Raw genomic sequence first — 22,565 nt, 5'->3', positions numbered from 1 at the left:
CATTACATCTCATTACAACTCATCACAACTCATTACAACTCATCACATTTTCATTACAACTCATCACATCTCATTACAACTAACCACAACTCATTACAACTCATCACATTTTCATTACAACTCATCACATCTCATTACATCTCATCACATCTCATTACAACTCATCACAACTCATTACAACTTATCACATTTTCATTACAACTTATCACATCTCATTACAACTCATCACATCTCATTGCAACTCACCACATCTCACTACAACTCACCACATCTCACTACGACTCACCACATCTCATTGCAACTCACCACATCTCACTACAACTCACCACATCTCACTACGACTCACCACATCTCATTACAACTCACCACATCTCACTACGACTCACCACATCTCATTACAACTCACCACATCTCATTACAACTCATCACATCTCATCACAACTCATCACATCTCATTACAACTCACCACATCTCATTACAACTCATCACATCTCATCACAACTCATCACATCTCATTACAACTCATTACATCTCATTACAACTCATCACAACTCATTACAACTCATCACATTTTCATTACAACTCATCACATCTCATTACAACTAACCACAACTCATTACAACTCATCACATTTTCATTACAACTCATCACATCTCATTACAACTCACTGCATCTCATTACAACTAACCACAACTCACTGCAATTAACCAAATTTCATAACAACTCATTACAACTCACTACAACTCCTCTCATCTTATTTCAACACATTTTTTCTTACATCTATTATAATGATTTTAATAAACTGTGTGGTTGCGGTTCACAGTTCTCAGCTGTGTGGTTGCGGTTCACAGGTGACGTCTCAGGTAAATGATGATAATTTATGGAAAAGAGAGCAAATAGATTCTGACACATTTAAAGATATGCTTGAAGCCATACCTCAGTATAACCCTGGTGAGAATGGTGAGATGATACAATCTCAAAGAGATTCTGATGGAATGGATCTCTTTCAGAGAATCGCAGTAAGTATTATATCATTACTTTTCTTAGAACTACATGTATTATGTTTTCATCACTACATGCATTGCTATCTAATATTATTACTATCAGTGTAATTAAAGCTTATCATTGTAACGATTATAGCAAAGGTTGTAGCAAAGGTTATAGCAAAGCTTATAGCAAAGGTTGTAGCAAAAGTTATAGAAGAGGTTACAGCAAAAGTTATTCGTTATAAAATGCAAGCAGCGTCTTGAAAGTATGTAGTTGCCTCTGTTCTAGCTCATACAAACTGTTACATATAAGGCAAGTTTAACACAATGCTAGTATAGTTATTTATAGCCATTTATAGACATTTATAGTCATTCATAGTCATGTATAGTCAGTCATAGTCATTTATAGTCATTTATAGTCACGCAGTCATTTATAGTCCTTTATAGCCATATTAACAAATATGAGTGAATTTATTTGAAAATTTCAACATCTTTTGATACTTGTTGCTGGCTAAGCCTGCATAGTTTGCTACATTATTATCTTATGGTCAAGATTAACCAAATAACTAATTCAAAGAACTAAAATAAGGTGTCATACGTACATCACATATGGCATTTAATGCTGATATACATTTTATCATGTCTATTGGTAAAAAGTACATGACAAAATTTATTAGCAGAATCGGTGACTAAATTAATGAATTAAATCAAAGACTAAACTAATGAATTAGTAACATGTTGATATTCTCACCTTTATGGTATTATCGTCAAATAGTCAAATGTTCTTTCCCAAGGTTTGGTTATATTGAGTTCATTTGCACCTAGCATCTACGTACCATGTGCCTTATCTAGTTGTTCAAAGGCACATGCTAGTTGCTAGTAATTAGTGCTAGAAAAGTAATATAGCTAGTAATCAGTACTGGTAGAATAATATGGCTAGTAATCAGTACTGGTAGAGTAATATAGCTAGTAGTCAGTACTAGTAGAGTAATATAGCTAGTAATCAGTACTAGTAAAGTAATATATCTAGTAATCAGTACTAGTAGAGTAATATAGCTAGTAATCAGTGTTAGTAAAGTAATATAGCTAGCGATCAGTGCTAGTAGAGTAATATATCTAGTAATCAGTAGTAGTAGAGTAATATAGCTAGTGATCAGTGCTAGTAGAGTAATATATCTAGTAATCAGTACTAGTGGGGTCCTACCACACAAAGTTGTCGTCAGAATAGTCACTTTTAAAATCACTGTCGTCACATTTAAAATCACCGTCGTCACTTTTAAAATCACTGTCACCTTTTTCAAGTTGGTAACCAAAACAACTTCTTTCTTCACATTCATTATTTTAATACAAATATCCATTCTGGTGGCACTGGGTTGCGTTAAAAACCTGAAACTTGCTCAGTTTGAACTTCTGCTAACCAAAAGCATGGCTCAACCAGCGACTTTCACAAACTTATTAGTGATGTTTGGGAGCGTTGCTGATTACTCCATGAAGAGTGACAGCCGTCTTAGGTTTTTAGGGCTACATTTCTTCTACTGAAAATTGACCGAGATTGTCTTTAATAATCACTGTCAGTTACAGACTTGGAAACGGATTTGCTGTCAATGTCGTGGCATTACATTGCTGTTTACTTTAATTATTTGGCAGTCTATAAATGCTGAGCCAGATGCTTCAAACCGAAAACTAGTGAAGTTTCGGTTGAACGTGTTGATTTATGCTACACGTAACAAATTTTTCGTTGGTTCTAACCGAAATCACGAAATGATTGAAACACACAGAATTATTCTGCGCTGCTAGAATCGTGCTAGCGAGCACGATTCCAGCAGCTTTTGAAATTAGTATAGTCAAAGAGACGTATAATACACACAATAAAAGTATAAGTGCAATTCAACATAGTACACACATGCAACTGCTTAGATTGCGTTATTGTATGCATTTATTGTTTGGACGCTATAGCTACAAATTGTTTATTTTTTAATTATATTTCCTTTTTAGCAGCAAAAGTTTTGTGGTAGAAAATGTTGCCATCTTTAGCGCAATCAATTCGGTTGCATCGTATTTACTATGGAGAGTTTTCTTAATATTTTTCTTGCGTGTCACATTATGTTTTTGGACTACATATATCTTAAAATTTGCTAGAGTCGTGCTCGCTAACCAACGATAGCGCAACTTAAACATCTACATAGTTTGTTCTATGTTGAAGTGCTTTCGTACTTTTATTGTGTGTTGCGATACATGTCTTGGACTATACTAATTGCTAAAGCTGCTAGAATCGTGCTCGCTTATAATTTGTTCAATCTGTTAAAAGTGTTTTGTCGGCGAACTCGGTCGGCATGCACAGCTCAAATAATTCTGTGAATTTCGACCGATTAATTCTGCGTTTCTCGTGATTTCGGCCAGAACTCAGAACCAACGAAAAATTTGTTACGTGTAGCCGTACATTTAGTAATCCTACTTACACAATCATCGTCACCTACATTGATAAATGGTTGTCTCGTCTGTCACTTTTTAAATATCCCTGTCGTCGGTTCGTCAGAACCGTCACAAAACATGGGAGGACCCCCACTAGTAGAGTAATATATCTAGTAACCAGTACAAGTAGGGTAATATAGCTAGTGATCAGTACTAGTAGAGTAATATATCTAGTTATCAGTACTAGTAGAGTAATATATCTAGTAATCAGTACTAGTAGAGTAATATAGCAAGTAATTAGTACTAGAAAAGTAGTCTAGTAATCGGTGCTCTTAGAGTAGTGTAGCTAGTAATCAATGCTAGTCAAGCAGTGTAAATTCACAACGGCTAACAGTAGAACATTTCTAATGGAATGAGGTTATTGAAGTAGTATTACCGAAATATGCGCTGAATTAACAAAAAGAAATATTGTTTGCTGGCTTAAAATAACTCCTGATAAGAAGGTTCACCCTCAAAATTTTTTTGCTGATTTCAGATGAGATTAGTCAATACTGCAGATGAAGCTAATAAAATAGAGGCAGTGCATCACAGAGCTCTTGAGGGTGAAAATTATTCACCAATAGATGATTCTGTGGAAATAAGAGAAAAGGACCCCAAACTGTCACAAGAGACTGCTGAGTCGTTGCTTCAACAATTGAAGGTAATCAACTTGAATACTTGCTCTTCAGTAAACTTGCAGCGGGTGTGCAGGACGAGCGCAGCAGGCTTGTAGTAGGCATGCAATAGGCATGCTGTAGGTGTGCAGTAGGCATGCAGTAAACATGTGGTAGGTATGTTGTAGGCAAGCCATAAAAGTGCAGTAGACATGTAGTAGACATGTGTTAGGCTCACGGTATACATATTATGAGCTGAAACACTGCATGAGATTTGAATGTCGCTTGCTAATCTATGGGCTGAGTTTAGTTTTGCAGCAAAAGGATTTTACAGTCTGCTAGTTAAATGTACAACCCTTAAGGATGGTAACTTAAGAATGTAACTTAACAGCTTTTACCTTAGCATTAAGCTTTCCTGAAATACCAAGAATCTTCAAAATTGATGGTTCACTCCTAAGAATGTGTGCTGATGATATTGTCGAGCGAGGCAAGGAGAGTAGCGGCCTTGCCTGAAGGGGGATGGCCTTGCCCGAAGGGGGATGGCCTTGCCCGAAGGGGGATGAAAATGATATGAAGCAGAAGGCATAGTGAAAATTCATAAGATTAAACATATTTTTCCTCGCTAACATCAGATGACATTTCACCTAACTATATTTAAGGATGAAACAATCAGGCATTTAATTCACACGCTTCTAAAGTTGTATAATATTCTCATGTAGCTATTAGCTAATAAAACCCTTACCCACGGTAGCTATGGAAGCATTATATGCAATTCTGCCTAAACATTTTCACACGGTTCAACTCAAGTTAAAATATATGGTTCCCCTTGAGTTGGTATATGTGGATCTGGTATATGTGGATCTGGTATATGTGGATCTGGTATATGTGGATCTGATATACCCTAGGACACACATTTTGCTAGTATTTAGTTTCGTGAGTAGCATACAAAGTAAACATTCACAGCAACTTAATTATGCAGCTCTGATGAGTGCAAAAATATAGTGATGGGAAAATAAATGCAGTGGAACAAACATATATAGATTCCTCAGGTTCAGTTCACTGATAAAAAAAAAATTCAATTTGCGAATAGTTTGTAATTGTGAACCGCAGGTAGAATGGTGTGGGCAAGGTCGATAATGCAATTTGATCGCTTGCTGCCATTTGTTTCTTGAACTATCATTACAGGCCCGTATTCCCTGGGGCGGCTGGCCGGCTGAGCCGCTCCAACTTTTTGGGAATTTTTCACGACCAAGTACAGTCAAACTCGGATAACTCGCTCTCGGATAAAATGTAACATTTCATCTCGAACACAAGGTTAACTCGAACGGATTTGTTTGGTCAGTTCCCACGCAATGATAAATTGCTTCAAATAACTCGACCTCAACATCATTTATTCGAAAGGTTATTTGCTCAACGGCCATGGACACGGTTTTTATCGCTGTAGAATACCACTTCATTCCAAGCCATAGAGACAAACATCAACTTTTAGTAGTTTTTAGGCGTCATTATTATCATTATTAGCGGCAAAATATTCTTGTTAACGACTTTTATAAAAGTTTACAAAAGATCAAGTTTTACCAAACACCCGCTTGGCCATGTGCCATCAAAAGCGTAAAACCTCCGAATGACCTTAAAATAAAATCTGCAAAATTGATCTTTGTTAAAACGTTCAAAAGAAAAAGATGTCTTTTTTTCTGAGCGTTTTAACTGCGGTAAAGTTTTGCCTATTTTAATTTAAAAGCGTCTCGTCAGCCACATTACCTAAAACAAATCTCAAAACATAGAAAAATGTTGATACTTTCCGATAAAAAATTTTAAAACTTCACACGAGAGGCCCGGCTGAGGCCCTACATGAGAGAAACCTGTTTGGGGCTTACACCTTCACACCCTAAGTGTTCATAACTAGTTGCCTAACATTAGCCACCCCAACTTGTGTAAGATATCATAATACCTCAAAGAAGATCGCGGAGTTGACCTGAATATGTCAGCCTTATACGACATCCGTTATCTCATTATAATAACATCGCGGTAACATTCCAAGAAATTCACTCATTTACACAAGCTATGCAATGTTTACTGTTTTATTTATACTGACAGTCATTGCTGACACTGATTACTATGAGCAATGTCTAAAGTCAACAATCTCATCCTGTCTCCGCCTTCAATATTTATTTTTGATACATTTCATCACACTTAATGATATATTCTGCGGTGAACTTTGGTCGTGCCATCGGTGTCCAAAAACATACAATGTATATTTTGTCTAATGTTGTGCGCCACATATACCAAGTTGTGTTTGGCAATGTTTATACTTTGACGTTAATCATGCTGTCACAGTTTTTGTATATAAGAATGGTTTTTAGCTTTATATCAGGAGTTATTTTACAAGTGGTTGCTATGTACACACTGTATCTGACTCAAATATAATATCTCGCTTAATGCTTAGAGTGAACGCCTTGTTTCACGCCGAACCCATAAATGTGAGGACAGCACCTCCTCACACTTGCAACCAGTGAATACAGGCCTGACTATCAATGAACAAAGCTATTTAATTTCGCGTTTTTGCTCGTTCGTTATGATAGTTTAGTTTCGCACATGAAATTTTCGTGAAAGGATGACTCCACGAAAGCGCGAAAGTTAGATGAGGCGAATACATAAGTGTCCTAGGGTATGTGGATTTGGTATATGTGGATCTGGTATATGTGGGTCTGGTATATGTGGATATGGTATATGTGGATCTGGTATATGTGGATATGGTATATGTGGATCTGGTATACGTGGATCTGGTATATGTGGATCTGGTACACGCGGATCTGGTATATGCGGATCTGGTATATGTAAATCTGGTATACGTGGATCTGGTATATGTGGATCTGGTATACGTGGATCTGGTATACGTGGATATGGTATACGTGGATCTGGTATATGTGGATCTGGTATATGTGGATCTGGTATATGTAGATCTGGTATATGCGGATCTGGTATATGTGGATCTGGTATACGTGGATCTGGTATACGTGGATATGGTATACGTGGATCTGGTATATGTGGATCTGGTATATGTGGATCTGGTGTACGTGGATATGGTATACGTGGATCTGGTATATGTGGATCTGGTATATGTGGATCTGGTATATGTAGATCTGGTATATGTGGATCTGGTATATATGTGGATCTGGTATATATGTGGATCTGGTATATGTGGATACTAGCTGTCCCACGCGGCGTTGCCTGGGTAATAAAAAGTATTTGGACAAAAAATTGATTTGTCCTTAACATATAACAACATTTACCATTATAACTTTCAAACATCATATTATGAGAGAAGTGTTTTCTGTAGTTTAAATAAATTAGGAGAGAAAATATAAACAACTGTAAAAGTTTTCAAACTTTGTCAAACTGTAACTTTCAAACTTTATATCATGAGGAAATGATTTTGTGCAGAACAGGTTCTTTTCGTTGAAGGTATTAGACAATGTGTAACTTCTGAGAATACATGTATTTAACAAGATCAATAAAAAATATGACAGAATATGGTAGTATTTTGTGGTTGAAATTTTATTAGAACAATGTCGAAAAATTAATCCCACGACCAAACAGAGCAAAGCAATTGGTTGGGAGATTTTCCCACGACCAAACAGAGCGAAGCGATTGGTTGGGAGATTTATGATAAATGCACATGTGCACACAACTCCCGAAAATTATTCATCAACATTGAGACGAACCTTGTATCAAAATTTCATCAACAAATTTAACCATCGTTTTGTAGAGTCGTTAAAATATAATAACGATACAAAACACATACAAACCTATTTAAATATGTTACCAAGTCTTTGTAAACCGTCGTTATTATCTTAAAACTTACCCATCTAATCGGATTATACACAAATAGACAGATTTATTTAGACGAAAATTGCCACTAAACGCTTGAAAAGCTCGGTTTCATAAAAGTTAAGACCGAAAATTGAAACGCTAATAAAGCCGTGCGACAGATAGTAGAATTATTTAGCAGTGCGCATTTCACGAGACAACCTTGCTAATTTCACCAGTCTATGGCCTTGTTTACTTGTAATCGAATTTATTCGAAAGTTTCTGTAATAAACGACGACAGTTTGAGGCGAAGACTGATTTACAGGTACGAAATTGTGGTACACAGTTTATCAGCCTATGTTTTTGTTGTCCATTCACCGAAGGTTTCATTGAACTATTTAAGACGTTAGCTAAAATTCTTTACAACTCGTTTACTGAACTACAATGCCCCTTTATGACGAGGCATTCCTCTCGATCTAGCATGGGGTTTGACATTACGCAAGAGTCAAGGTCCTACTATGGCTAAAGTTGTCATTGATATAGGCCACCGGAATGACCGCTGGAATATCGTTTGTTGCTCTCTCTCGAGTTCGGAACATCAATTACTTACTTGTTAACAACTTGGCTTGGGAGCGCATCACTCAATTAGCTATCAATGACCAAATCTTACAACGCAAGAGAGAGGAGACTAGACTGCGGACATTTAACAGATACTGTATACAGACCTGCCAACCCAAGAGTGGGGCAATGCGTGAGATAGTGTATATGAAATTTTGGAAATTGGGGCAAAAATCTCATGCATTTCTCATGCATTTTCATTTTTTCTTTGGGGTGATTGCGTGAGTCTCACGCCCAATGCGTGAGAGTTGGCAGGTATGACTGTAATAGCCTACTTATAACAGATATTGTAATATCAACAATTACGTAACTAATTACTTGTATACCTGGTTTCAACTCAACATTACCTCCAAAATAAATTGTTAGTTGCACCTTTTTAGAGTCGTGCTCCTTCAAATTTATTTTATATCATCTCAAACAAGTCTCATTCACACTATACTCTGTCAATTCCAGCTGAGAACTACTTTTTCAACAATCAACAGTACCCTTTCTTTTTTCCATTATCACTTTGGTCGTGAGCTCTATGACATTGGAATTTCTAGAAAAGTGGAAGTATTTTCTAGAAATTTTAGAAAAATTTTCTAGGAATTTCTAGAAATTCTAGATATGTGAAATTTCTAGAAAAGTGGAATTTCTAGAAATTTGTAGAATTTGTAGAATTTCTAGAAAATAAAAGTTGGAAACTAACTAAGTAATAATAGGTAACAGTCATAGGACAATGAATAATGGTTAAACTTCAAACAGATATTAAACTCAAATTATGTTTAAAAAATGCAAGTTGCAATAAAAACGATAACGTAACAAACTGTAAAAACTTATACCCTACAGGATGAAAATATTCGTTGGTTATAAAAATTCGCGATTTCGCGAACAGTAAATTCTGCGAATTATTAAATTCCGTGAATAATTAGTTCTATTTTTAATCACAAGGGAAAATAACTACTGCATCAAATTAAAAACTAGCCGCTAGGCATAAATACTAAACGTAATTGAGTTCTAAAACATTTTTAAAATCATTGCCTGGGCTTTGAGCTAACACCATTGCCAATGCATCACGTTTCTTTACAAAATTATTCAAGGTTGTCACAAGATATGCAGAATGGCGTCATCACAAAAATAGCCGCAAGGCAGAAGTACTAAATGTAGCCGAGTTCCAAAACTTCTTTAAAATCAGCGCCTTTGCTTCGAGTTTTATTGCCATTGCATCAAACTACAAAATTATTCAAGGTTTTCACAAGTTATTCGGCATGGCTTCGTCATCGCAAAAAATCTCTCCTGGTCTTTTTACATTGAAATCAACTCCATCAATCTCTAATACCGAAGTTGAGGACGATCATGCTTCTGATCTGGACATTACGGTATGTATTTGATTTGCAGTGCAAATACGTTTTTCCATAATTAACCGCATTAGTTAATTCTATTGTTTAAAAACTTTCATTAAATACTTCAGCTATTGTTTTTGCACTTCTGCACGTTTTTGCACTGATTAATATGTTTTCTTTTTTGTGTTTACTGCAGATTGTGAATGAAACAACCTACTCCGATTACGAAAACTAGAGACAAGTAGTAATATTCATCAAGGCAGGAATATTTGCAGAGAAGCAACTAGTCAACCCCTTCATCGACAACAACTCCTTGATATTGCTGCAACAAACATGATTATATATTTTATTTCGTTTATAGATATATTATAATTTATTACAAACTTGAGTGTACAAATAAATTAATTAAAATACAAATAAAATTTTACAAACGATGAATGGAGTAAATATAAACAGTTTAGTCCATATGGCGGCTGTCTAGCAATAAAATTTAACTGCTACTTTTGATAAGTGAATACTAGCGTGTAATGGTACGCTCTGACTAGTTATTTTGGTAATAGCAGCTCTATGTCACTGTCTTGGTAGAGGTTAAAAGCGATTCTATCGCTACTGCATGACTGGTAAGGAAGTTATCATCAGAGCTCTCCTCGTGGCTTAGTATTGCAAAGTTCTGCCGGTTGGCCAAAAATTGTGCTCGTAAAGGCGTTTTTGTTCCTTTTTTAAAACAGTTATATTCTTCTCATTAGCAGCTGCAGTCACTTCTACCTAATTTCAAGACCTCCCTGAATGATTGGTGATCTTCTAAGAATGACATATACCACCCTTGTAGTCATGGTGCCTACGTGTATGATGAAAAATCTCTCTCACACTAAAACAAATAACGAAGCGGTAGGGATGGAAAAAATAAATATTGCGTTTTACCAAAGAACCAAAGTAAAATTCAAATAATTTAGTAAATGGTTTGGAAAAAAACATTACTTACCACAAATCGTTGGTTCATCAAAGGCCTCCAAATCGATGAATATTCGTGAAAACCTCTCAGCGCAGCAAAAAATATATAGCTTCACATGATCGACTCGTAGTTGGGAGCTGTGGTGTATGCGCACACCGAAACACGAAATGTGCACATGCGTAGTGTTAACGCTATTGCAAGACACAATAGAGTTAACTCTTCATAGAGAGTGACAGTTTTCAACCGCGAATAATTTAATCCGCGAATATGCATGAAGTGGCAATTTTCGCGAAATATAACTCCGCGAATAAATTCATCCTGCAGGGTATTATAAACTTTAAAAGTTATACAAAGTTTCTAAATGTAATAAGAGAATGAGAAATATATATCAAAGTATTTAAATGTATGTAAATATAAGAGAGTGAGGAATAACTGATACTAACTTGGTACTTTAATCGTATTATGGCATTGATTGGATCTGAGCCCAATGCCTTGTCAGCAAGCACAGTCTCAGAGTAAAACTCAGATGACAATATTCTATTTACTATTTATTTGTTGGTTCTCTTGTCGCCTTGTAGAATTTGGTCGTCTAGTCATGATATCAATAGCATAACAATAATAACAATAACATAAGTATTTGTAAATAAATTAAAAAAATTTAAAAAAAACAGCATTGACATTTACTTTATTCATTTCGTTTTTACTCCTTTGATCCTAATTTTAACATCCACAATATAACAATTAACTAAAAAAAATGAACGAGTTGGTATCTCTATAATGCACCCACACAGGAGCGAATGAGATAACCAAGTAGACTAGGCTATAATAACGATAAATCTTACAGATAATCTTACATTAATCTTACAAATGATTGTTGTAAAATGTGAAAATAATTACGGACTACTAATTGGTTAGGTTTAGAAGGAAAGATGTGTAAGCTAATACACAAAATGAGAACTGATAAAAAAATTTTGAAACACGCATTTAACGAACGAAACATTCGGCTGTTGAGGAAAGGAAATAGCACCTGTTACTACTATATCGCTAGTAGAATAAACGCTAATTAACAAAATGAACAACATTTAATAAAATAAAAACAACTATAAAGGTTTTCAAAAAATTTTAAACAACTGAAACTTTCAAACTTCATATCATGAGAAAAAGGTTTTCAAACAAATGTAAATTTAAAAGTTCATAACTTTCAGCGACGTATAGCTTTTAATAACGTACAGTTCCACCTATTCTACCAGAACTGTTCTAGCGTTGCTAACCGAGTTTTTCGAGATCCGAAACAATTTTTCCAATTAAAATTAAGTAGATTTTAATCCATTCCAAGATGAGGAAAAGCTTGGGTAAATTTGGAGATATACTTGGGTAAAGTATGTTTTCAACATTTTACACCATAAGCTGTACTGTTTACTGCATACTATAAATAGAAACGGGTATATATATAGATCGTGTTTAATTTTTATAAAAAGTCATAAATTTAGGATGATAGAAAAAGAAAGCAAAAGTAAACATTTTGTATGTTTGGCTTTTAAAACATCCAAAGCATTAAAGATTAAAATACAATACTGAAAAATATGCAACAGATAGTTACATGAAAAATCGTAGTAAAAAGAAAATATAAAAGGCAATGGCCTTTTCACTTTACATCTTTAAAGGAGACTCATCCTCCAATACAATTTAGGGTAACTCGACAGGAAAGGTTAACTCCCTAGCAAATTTCTTCGGTACATGAGGCGTCGTCCCACATGGTTTTTCCCTTTTTGTAAAGAATTTGCGAAGCGTAAAATGATTAACCGTTTCCAAGTGTTTCCGGAGCTTTGCTAATTGCAATGCGCATGCTTCAGTGTAGTCGAGAACCAAATTTATGTTTAAGCTCCGAGGCAAACAACTCTCAAAATCTTTGGTGAAAAACCTATGGCTAAAATAATTAGCATGCGCAGGCTATATATTTGGTATGAAAACGCATAGGGTCACTATGGCGTAACAGCTCAGTGGTAGCGCATCCGGATAAACCCTCGTCGATGAAAAATTTGTCGTGAGTTTGAATCCCTCAGATCGCGGTAGGTCAAGATTTTAAGATCTATAGTCGAAAAATCGGCATATATATGACATACGACAGACATACTTTGAGAAATATATATATAAAGATATATGAGGATCTGGTATATGAGGATCTGGTATATAAGGATCTGGTAAATGAGGATCTGGTAAAAGAGGATCTGGTAAAAGAGGATCTGGTAAAAGAAGATCTGGTAAAAGAGGATCTGGTAAAAGAGGATCTGGTAAAAGAGGATCTGGTAAAAGAAGATCTGGTAAAAGAAGATCTGGTAAATGAGGATCTGGTAAAAGAGGATCTGGTAAAAGAGGATCTGGTAAAAGAGGATCTGGTAAACGAGGATCTGGTAAACGAGGATCTGGTAAACGAGGATCTGGTAAACGAGGATCCGGTAAAAGAGGATCTGGTAAACGAGGATCCGGTAAAAGAGGATCCGGTAAAAGAGGATCCGGTAAAAGAAGATCCGGTAAAAGAGGATCCGGTAAAAGAGGATCCGGTAAAAGAGGATCCGGTAAAAGAGGATCCGGTAAAAGAGGATCCGGTAAAAGAGGATCCGGTAAAAGAGGATCCGGTAAAAGAGGATCCGGTAAAAGAGGATCCGGTAAAAGAAGATCCGGTAAATGAGGATCCGGTAAAAGAAGATCCGGTAAATGAGGATCCGGTAAATGAGGATCCGGTAAATGAGGATCCGGTAAATGAGGATCCGGTAAATGAGGATCCGGTAAATGAGGATCTGGTAAATGAGGATCTGGTAAAAGAAGATCTGGTAAAAGAAGATCTGGTAAATGAAGATCTGGTAAATGAGGATCTGGTAAATGAGGATCTGGTAAATGAGGATCTGGTAAATGAAGATCTGGTAAATGAGGATCTGGTTAATGAGGATCTGGTAAATGAGGATCTGGTAAATGAGGATCTGGTAAATGAGGATCTGGTAAAAGAAGATCTGGTAAATGAGGATCTGGTAAATGAGGATCTGGTAAATGAGGATCTGGTAAAAGAAGATCTGGTAAATGAGGATCTGGTAAATGAGGATCTGGTAAATGAGGATCTGGTAAAAGAGGATCTGGTAAAAGAGGATCTGGTAAAAGAGGATCTGGTAAAAGAGGATCTGGTAAAAGAAGATCTGGTAAAAGAAGATCTGGTAAAAGAGGATCTGGTAAATGAGGATCTGGTAAATGAGGATCTGGTAAATGAGGATCTGGTAAATGAGGATCTGGTAAATGAGGATCTGGTAAATGAGGATCTGGTAAATGAGGATCTGGTAAATGAGGATCTGGTAAATGAGGATCTGGTAAATGAGGATCTGGTTAATGAGGATCTGGTAAATGAGGATCTGGTAAATGAGGATCTGGTAAATGAGGATCTGGTAAATAAAGATCTGGTAAAAGAAGATCTGGTAAATGAGGATCCGGTAAATGAGGATCCGGTAAACGAGGATCCGGTAAACGAGGATCTGGTAAATGAGGATCTGGGATATGTGGATCTGGGATATGTGGATCTGGTAGGCTGTGGTAGGCTTATTGTTCCACTGTGGAAAGGGACTCGTCCTTAAGTCTTGTCTTCAACTACTCTTCTAACCTGCGCAAACACAACTTATTTTCTCTGCATGCAGTAAAGGAAGCAGTGCCATCTTTAATCTCGTGAAAGCATCCAGAACTGCATCAGATTTTTCGCTTCTTTAACTTCTATTTCTTGTTCTAGAAGATCTTGATATCTGAAACCGTTTACTATGCTGGTGGTCTTTGCTTTGTCATGACTCCTCCCTTTCACACAAGTTCTCCACAACCCCACCAATGCTTGTATTACTGCCCCAGAGAGTTGATTGATGTTTTAATTATATATCGCTAAGAACAGCGCTAAAGTCCTCATGATCAGACAGCAATAACTGACTAAAGTACATCTGATGAAATGTTTGACAGGAAGTACCAGAAGTGAAGTGATTCAGAGCTAACAACCTTTAACAATACTTTCTATCACAAAAGTGAATAAAACTTAGTGGAACAGCTCTATTTAGTTGGCACTTTCACTAGTTTATAACTGTCACTTTCTCTAGTTTGTAACTGTCATTTTCTCTAGTTTGTAACTGTCACTTTTACTAGTTTATAACTTTCACTAGTTTATAACTGTCACTTTCACTAGTTTATAACTGTCACTTTCACTAGTTTATAATTTTCACTTTTACTAGTTTATAACTGTCACTTTCACTAGTTTATAACTGTCACTTTCACTAGTTTATAACTGTCACTTTTAGTAGTTTATAACTGTCACTTTCACTAGTTTATAACTGTCGCTTTCAATAGTTTATAACTGTCACTTTCACTAGTTTATAACTGTCACTTTTTTAAAAATTGTTGTAGTACTTCAAGCCAGCCGAGTCTAGCGTGTTGAGTTGCACAATATTAAATTTTAATGTCAGAGCTTTGTTTGTGCATGACTTACAGACTTTGAGCAACATCCCTCATATATACATGACTCATTGATTTTTTTTCACTGATAAACTGATTCCTCTACTCCAATGACCTTCACTAGTTTTGTGGCAATATCCTGTGTGTTAGCAGAGCCTTGTCATGTTTGGAAACTGCTTAAGTTGGTTGGCCAACCCAAAAAGATGTGGTTTCTTTGTTTTTCATAAATCTTATGATAAAAATTGAGAAAGCTCGTCCATATTTTAAATGTCAATGCTTTTGGCAAGTGCTATTTTGACAAATTGAATTATGTGGGTTGTTTAGGCTCCTCATAATAATTAGATAACAAAGTGCATCAGACCCCATTCGTGCCATTGATACAAATAAGGGCCTCTACTGGTCTGTATAAAACCAAATAATTTGAATTTACTATTTGTTACCATATTCCAACAGTTTGTTGTATGTTTCTAACCATGATTTCTTTTTTGACCTCTCCCTGTCTGTTTGAACCTCTTTCTACATCCCTTTTCTTGCAGTATAACATAAAAAAGCTGATTTTACATTCATTTAAAATATGGTAAGAAGGTTTTTGCAAAGATGGTGAGCACTGTTTTTAGATGGTGAGCACTGTTTTTAGATGGTGAGCACTGTTTTTAGATGGTGAACCCTGTTTTTAGATACGGAGCACTGTTTTTAGATGGTGTTTTTAAAAATTCACATCTAACAACTAGTAAAATATCTGAGTCGCAATCTATCCCTTGCTTTATACAATCTACCCCTTGCTTTATACAATCTACCCCTTGCTTTATACAATCTACCCCTTGCTTTATACAATCTACCCCTTGCTTTATACAATCTACCCCTTGCTTTATACAATCTACTCCTTGCTTTATACAATCAGTATTGGTTTTATTGAAAACACCCATTTACTGCCAAACAGCTTGGGATTCTTTAGCAGATCCACCAAATTTTACATGTAATCCTTGTTCAGACACCATCATTTTATTCATCACGATTATGGAATGTTTTGTCACCCTTATCTTTTACAGCATACATGTAGCTTGAGACAGGTTCACTGCAGTCAGCAACAGAAAAATAGTCTCCTTAGAAATATGTAAGATATCTAAGCATTGGCTGGCTCATGAGTCATTACTGATTGGTGATGTGACCCTGCTGGCTTTTCTTGCCTTATCGTGCCTCCTCCCAATCATGCTCTCATCACTTTCTTGTCTCTGCAGTGAATTCTTTTCTCTTTTAGCCATACACTTTTACTCCGAGATGGCAGTTCCATAGTAGAGATGAATGCATACTTCTTTCACAACTTCTCTCGTGCATCTCTCAAAATTTGTGCAATTGTTACAATTCCGAATCTTCTCAAATGTGTTACTAAGTGCTTGAATATAGTCCAAGCTTTAAAAGAGGTCAAAGATATCAGTAACCTCTTGAGATGTCTGTTGTATAGGTATGTGGTAGTTAAATAAAACTAACCTCTTGAGGCGTCTGTTGTATAGGTATGTGGTAGTTAAATTAAACTAACCTCTTGAGGTGTTTGTTGTATAGGTATGTGGTAGTTAAATTAAACTAACCTCTTGAGGCGTCTGTTGTATAGGTATGTGGTAGTTAAATTAAACTACATAGAACTTTGGAGGCCATTAGGAATCTAAAAACATACACCTTGTCTTTTCTAACAATGTTCTCTTGAGCCCTTCAGAAACACCATTTTTCTGACGGTTTTGTATATAGTTCTCAGGTCTGATGTTTTTCAGATGTACATGAAGGTAGCTTACAGACTCCGTAAAAGTATATTTCAACCATTTCCACTAAACACTTCAAAAATGATGCTCACTACTCTACTATACTATAGCTTTATTTCAGTACATAAATTTTGCAAACACCATACTTTTCTTTTCAATGTTTCAAAACTGTTTTTGTGGCTCACAGTTCACCGTGTGAAATTTGTTAACTGTCTCTGCACAGACCAGTCCTTGTAAAGCATATAACGCTACAGTACTTGTAGACCTTCATAACACTACTGTCCTTGTAAAGCATATGACGCTACAGTACTTGTAGACCTTCATAACACTACTGTCCTTGTAAAGCATATAACGCTACAGTACTTGTAGACCTTCATAACACTACTGTCCTTGTAAAGCATATAACGCTACAGTACTTGTAGACCTTCATAACACTACTGTCCTTGTAAAGCATATAACGCTACAGTACTTGTAGACCTTCATAACACTACTGTCCTTGTAAAGCATATAACGCTACAGTACTTGTAGACCTTCATAACACTACTGTCCTTGTAAAGCATATAACGCTACAGTACTTGTAGACCTTCATAACACTACTGACCTTGTAAAGCATATAACGCTACAGTACTTGTAGACCTTCATAACACTACTGTCCTTGTAGACCATATAACACTACAGTACTTGTAGACCTTCATAACACTACTGTCCTTGTAAAGCATATAACGCTACAGTACTTGTAGACCTTCATAACACTACTGTCCTTGTAAAGCATATAACGCTACAGTACTTGTAGACCTTCATAACACTACTGTCCTTGTAAAGCATATAACGCTACAGTACTTGTAGACCTTCATAACACTACAGTACTTGTAAAGCATATAACACTACAGTACTTGTAGACCTTCATAACACTACAGTCCTTGTAAAGCATATAACACTACAGTACTTGTAGACCTTCATAACACTACAGTACTTGTAAACCTCACAACACTATAGTCCTTGTAGACCATATAACGCTACAGTACTTATAGACCTTCATAACACTACAGTCCTTGTAAAGCATATAACGCTACAGTACTTGTAGACCTTCATAACACTACAGTCCTGGTGGACCTCACAACACTATAGTCCTTGTAGACCATATAACGCTACAGTACTTATAGACCTTCATAACACTACAGTCCTTGTAAAGCATATAACAGTACAGTACTTGTAGACCTTCATAACACTACAGTCCTTGTAAAGCATATAACACTACAGTCCTTGTAAAGCATATAACGCTACAGTACTTGTAGACCTTCATAACACTACTGTCCTTGTAAAGCATATAACGCTACAGTACTTGTAGACCTTCATAACACTACTGTCCTTGTAAAGCATATAACGCTACAGTACTTGTAGACCTTCATAACACTACTGTCCTTGTAAAGCATATAACGCTACAGTACTTGTAGACCTTCATAACACTACTGTCCTTGTAAAGCATATAACGCTACAGTACTTGTAGACCTTCATAACACTACTGTCCTTGTAGACCATATAACACTACAGTACTTGTAGACCTTCATAACACTACTGTCCTTGTAAAGCATATAACGCTACAGTACTTGTAGACCTTCATAACACTACTGTCCTTGTAAAGCATATAACGCTACAGTACTTGTAGACCTTCATAACACTACAGTACTTGTAAAGCATATAACACTACAGTACTTGTAGACCTTCATAACACTACAGTCCTTGTAAAGCATATAACACTACAGTACTTGTAGACCTTCATAACACTACAGTACTTGTAAACCTCACAACACTATAGTCCTTGTAGACCATATAACGCTACAGTACTTATAGACCTTCATAACACTACAGTCCTTGTAAAGCATATAACGCTACAGTACTTGTAGACCTTCATAACACTACAGTCCTGGTGGACCTCACAACACTATAGTCCTTGTAGACCATATAACGCTACAGTACTTATAGACCTTCATAACACTACAGTCCTTGTAAAGCATATAACACTACAGTACTTGTAGACCTTCATAACACTACAGTCCTTGTAAAGCATATAACACTACAGTCCTTGTAAAGCATATAACGCTACAGTACTTGTAGACCTTCATAACACTACTGTCCTGGTAAACCATATAACGCTACAGTACTTATAGACCTTCATAACACTACTGTCCTTGTAAACCATATAACGCTACAGTACTTGTAGACCTTCATAACACTACTGTCCTTGTAAAGCATATAACGCTACAGTACTTGTAGACCTTCATAACACTACTGTCCTGGTAAAGCATATAACGCTACAGTACTTGTAGACCTTCATAACACTACTGTCCTTGTAAAGCATATAACGCTACAGTACTTGTTGACCTTCATAACACTACTGTCCTTGTAAAGCATATAACACTACAGTACTTGTAGACCTTCATAACACTACTGTCCTTGTAGACCATATAACGCTACAGTACTTGTAGACCTTCATAACACTACTGTCCTTGTAAAGCATATAACGCTACAGTACTTGTAGACCTTCATAACACTACTGTCCTTGTAGACCATATAACGCTACAGTACTTGTAGACCTTCATAACACTACTGTCCTTGTAAAGCATATAACGCTACAGTACTTGTAGACCTTCATAACACTACTGTCCTTGTAAAGCATATAACGCTACAGTACTTGTAGACCTTCATAACACTACTGTCCTTGTAAAGCATATAACGCTACAGTACTTGTAGACCTTCATAACACTACTGTCCTTGTAAAGCATATAACGCTACAGTACTTGTACACCTTCATAACACTACTGTCCTTGTAAAGCATATAACGCTACAGTACTTGTAGACCTTCATAACACTACTGTCCTTGTAAAGCATATAACGCTACAGTACTTGTAGACCTTCATAACACTACTGTCCTTGTAAAGCATATAACACTACAGTACTTGTAGACCTTCATAACACTACTGTCCTTGTAGACCATATAACGCTACAGTACTTGTAGACCTTCATAACACTACTGTCCTTGTAAAGCATATAACGCTACAGTACTTGTAGACCTTCATAACGCTACTGTCCTTGTAAAGCATATAACGCTACAGTACTTGTAGACCTTCATAACACTACTGTCCTTGTAAAGCATATAACGCTACAGTACTTGTAGACCTTCATAACACTACTGTCCTTGTAAAGCATATAACGCTACAGTACTTGTAGACCTTCATAACACTACTGTCCTTGTAAAGCATATAACACTACAGTACTTGTAGACCTTCATAACACTACTGTCCTTGTAAAGCATATAACGCTACAGTACTTGTAGACCTTCATAACACTACTGTCCTTGTAAAGCATATAACGCTACAGTACTTGTAGACCTTCATAACACTACAGTACTTGTAAAGCATATAACACTACAGTACTTGTAGACCTTCATAACACTACAGTCCTTGTAAAGCATATAACACTACAGTACTTGTAGACCTTCATAACACTACAGTACTTGTAAACCTCACAACACTATAGTCCTTGTAGACCATATAACGCTACAGTACTTATAGACCTTCATAACACTACAGTCCTTGTAAAGCATATAACGCTACAGTACTTGTAGACCTTCATAACACTACAGTCCTGGTAGACCTCACAACACTATAGTCCTTGTAGACCATATAACGCTACAGTACTTATAGACCTTCATAACACTACAGTCCTTGTAAAGCATATAACACTACAGTACTTGTAGACCTTCATAACACTACAGTCCTTGTAAAGCATATAACACTACAGTCCTTGTAAAGCATATAACGCTACAGTACTTGTAGACCTTCATAACACTACTGTCTTGGTAAACCATATAACGCTACAGTACTTATAGACCTTCATAACACTACTGTCCTTGTAAACCATATAACGCTACAGTACTTGTAGACCTTCATAACACTACTGTCCTTGTAAAGCATATAACGCTACAGTACTTGTAGACCTTCATAACACTACTGTCCTGGTAAAGCATATAACGCTACAGTACTTGTAGACCTTCATAACACTACTGTCCTTGTAAAGCATATAACGCTACAGTACTTGTAGACCTTCATAACACTACTGTCCTTGTAAAGCATATAACACTACAGTACTTGTAGACCTTCATAACACTACTGTCCTTGTAGACCGTATAACGCTACAGTACTTGTAGACCTTCATAACACTACTGTCCTTGTAAAGCATATAACGCTACAGTACTTGTAGACCTTCATAACACTACTGTCCTTGTAGACCATATAATGCTACAGTACTTGTAGACCTTCATAACACTACTGTCCTTGTAAAGCATATAACGCTACAGTACTTGTAGACCTTCATAACACTACTGTCCTTGTAAAGCATATAACGCTACAGTACTTGTAGACCTTCATAACACTACTGTCCTTGTAAAGCATATAACGCTACAGTACTTGTAGACCTTCATAACACTACTGTCCTTGTAAAGCATATAACGCTACAGTACTTGTAGACCTTCATAACACTACTGTCCTTGTAAAGCATATAACGCTACAGTACTTGTAGACCTTCATAACACTACTGTCCTTGTAAAGCATATAACGCTACAGTACTTGTAGACCTTCATAACACTACTGTCCTTGTAAAGCATATAACGCTACAGTACTTGTAGACCTTCATAACACTACTGTCCTTGTAGACCATATAACGCTACAGTACTTGTAGACCTTCATAACACTACTGTCCTTGTAAAGCATATAACGCTACAGTACTTGTAGACCTTCATAACACTACTGTCCTTGTAGACCATATAACGCTACAGTACTTGTAGACCTTCATAACACTACTGTCCTTGTAAAGCATATAACGCTACAGTACTTGTAGACCTTCATAACACTACTGTCCTTGTAAAGCATATAACGCTACAGTACTTGTAGACCTTCATAACACTACTGTCCTTGTAAAGCATATAACACTACAGTACTTGTAGACCTTCATAACACTACTGTCCTTGTAGACCATATAACGCTACAGTACTTGTAGACCTTCATAACACTACTGTCCTTGTAAAGCATATAACGCTACAGTACTTGTAGACCTTCATAACACTACTGTCCTTGTAGACCATATAACGCTACAGTACTTGTAGACCTTCATAACACTACTGTCCTTGTAAAGCATATAACGCTACAGTACTTGTAGACCTTCATAACACTACTGTCCTTGTAAAGCATATAACGCTACAGTACTTGTAGACCTTCATAACACTACTGTCCTTGTAAAGCATATAACGCTACAGTACTTGTAGACCTTCATAACACTACTGTCCTTGTAAAGCATATAACGCTACAGTACTTGTAGACCTTCATAACACTACTGTCCTTGTAAAGCATATAACGCTACAGTACTTGTAGACCTTCATAACACTACTGTCCTTGTAAAGCATATAACGCTACAGTACTTGTAGACCTTCATAACACTACTGTCCTTGTAAAGCATATAACACTACAGTACTTGTAGACCTTCATAACACTACTGTCCTTGTAGACCATATAACGCTACAGTACTTGTAGACC

At 36.3% G+C, this 22,565-nt stretch overlaps 1 protein-coding gene across 1 annotated transcript in view; it reads left to right on the top strand.

Moving 5' to 3' along the window:
* Positions 1-22,565, top strand: part of LOC137405767 (uncharacterized) — a 41,112-nt gene that overhangs the window by 11,356 nt on the left and 7,191 nt on the right. The window contains exons 5-6 of the mRNA XM_068092155.1: positions 852-1,019; positions 3,934-4,098. Of these exons, the coding sequence (XP_067948256.1) occupies positions 852-1,019; positions 3,934-4,098 (333 nt within the window). The remainder of the gene's footprint in view (positions 1-851; positions 1,020-3,933; positions 4,099-22,565) is intronic.

Source organism: Watersipora subatra, chromosome 10 (assembly GCF_963576615.1).
Source record: "Watersipora subatra chromosome 10, tzWatSuba1.1, whole genome shotgun sequence".
NCBI classification, from domain to species: Eukaryota; Metazoa; Bryozoa; class Gymnolaemata; order Cheilostomatida; family Watersiporidae; genus Watersipora; species Watersipora subatra.
Note: the sequence above shows the minus strand (reverse complement) of the source record. Positions and strands in the feature narration are given on the sequence as shown.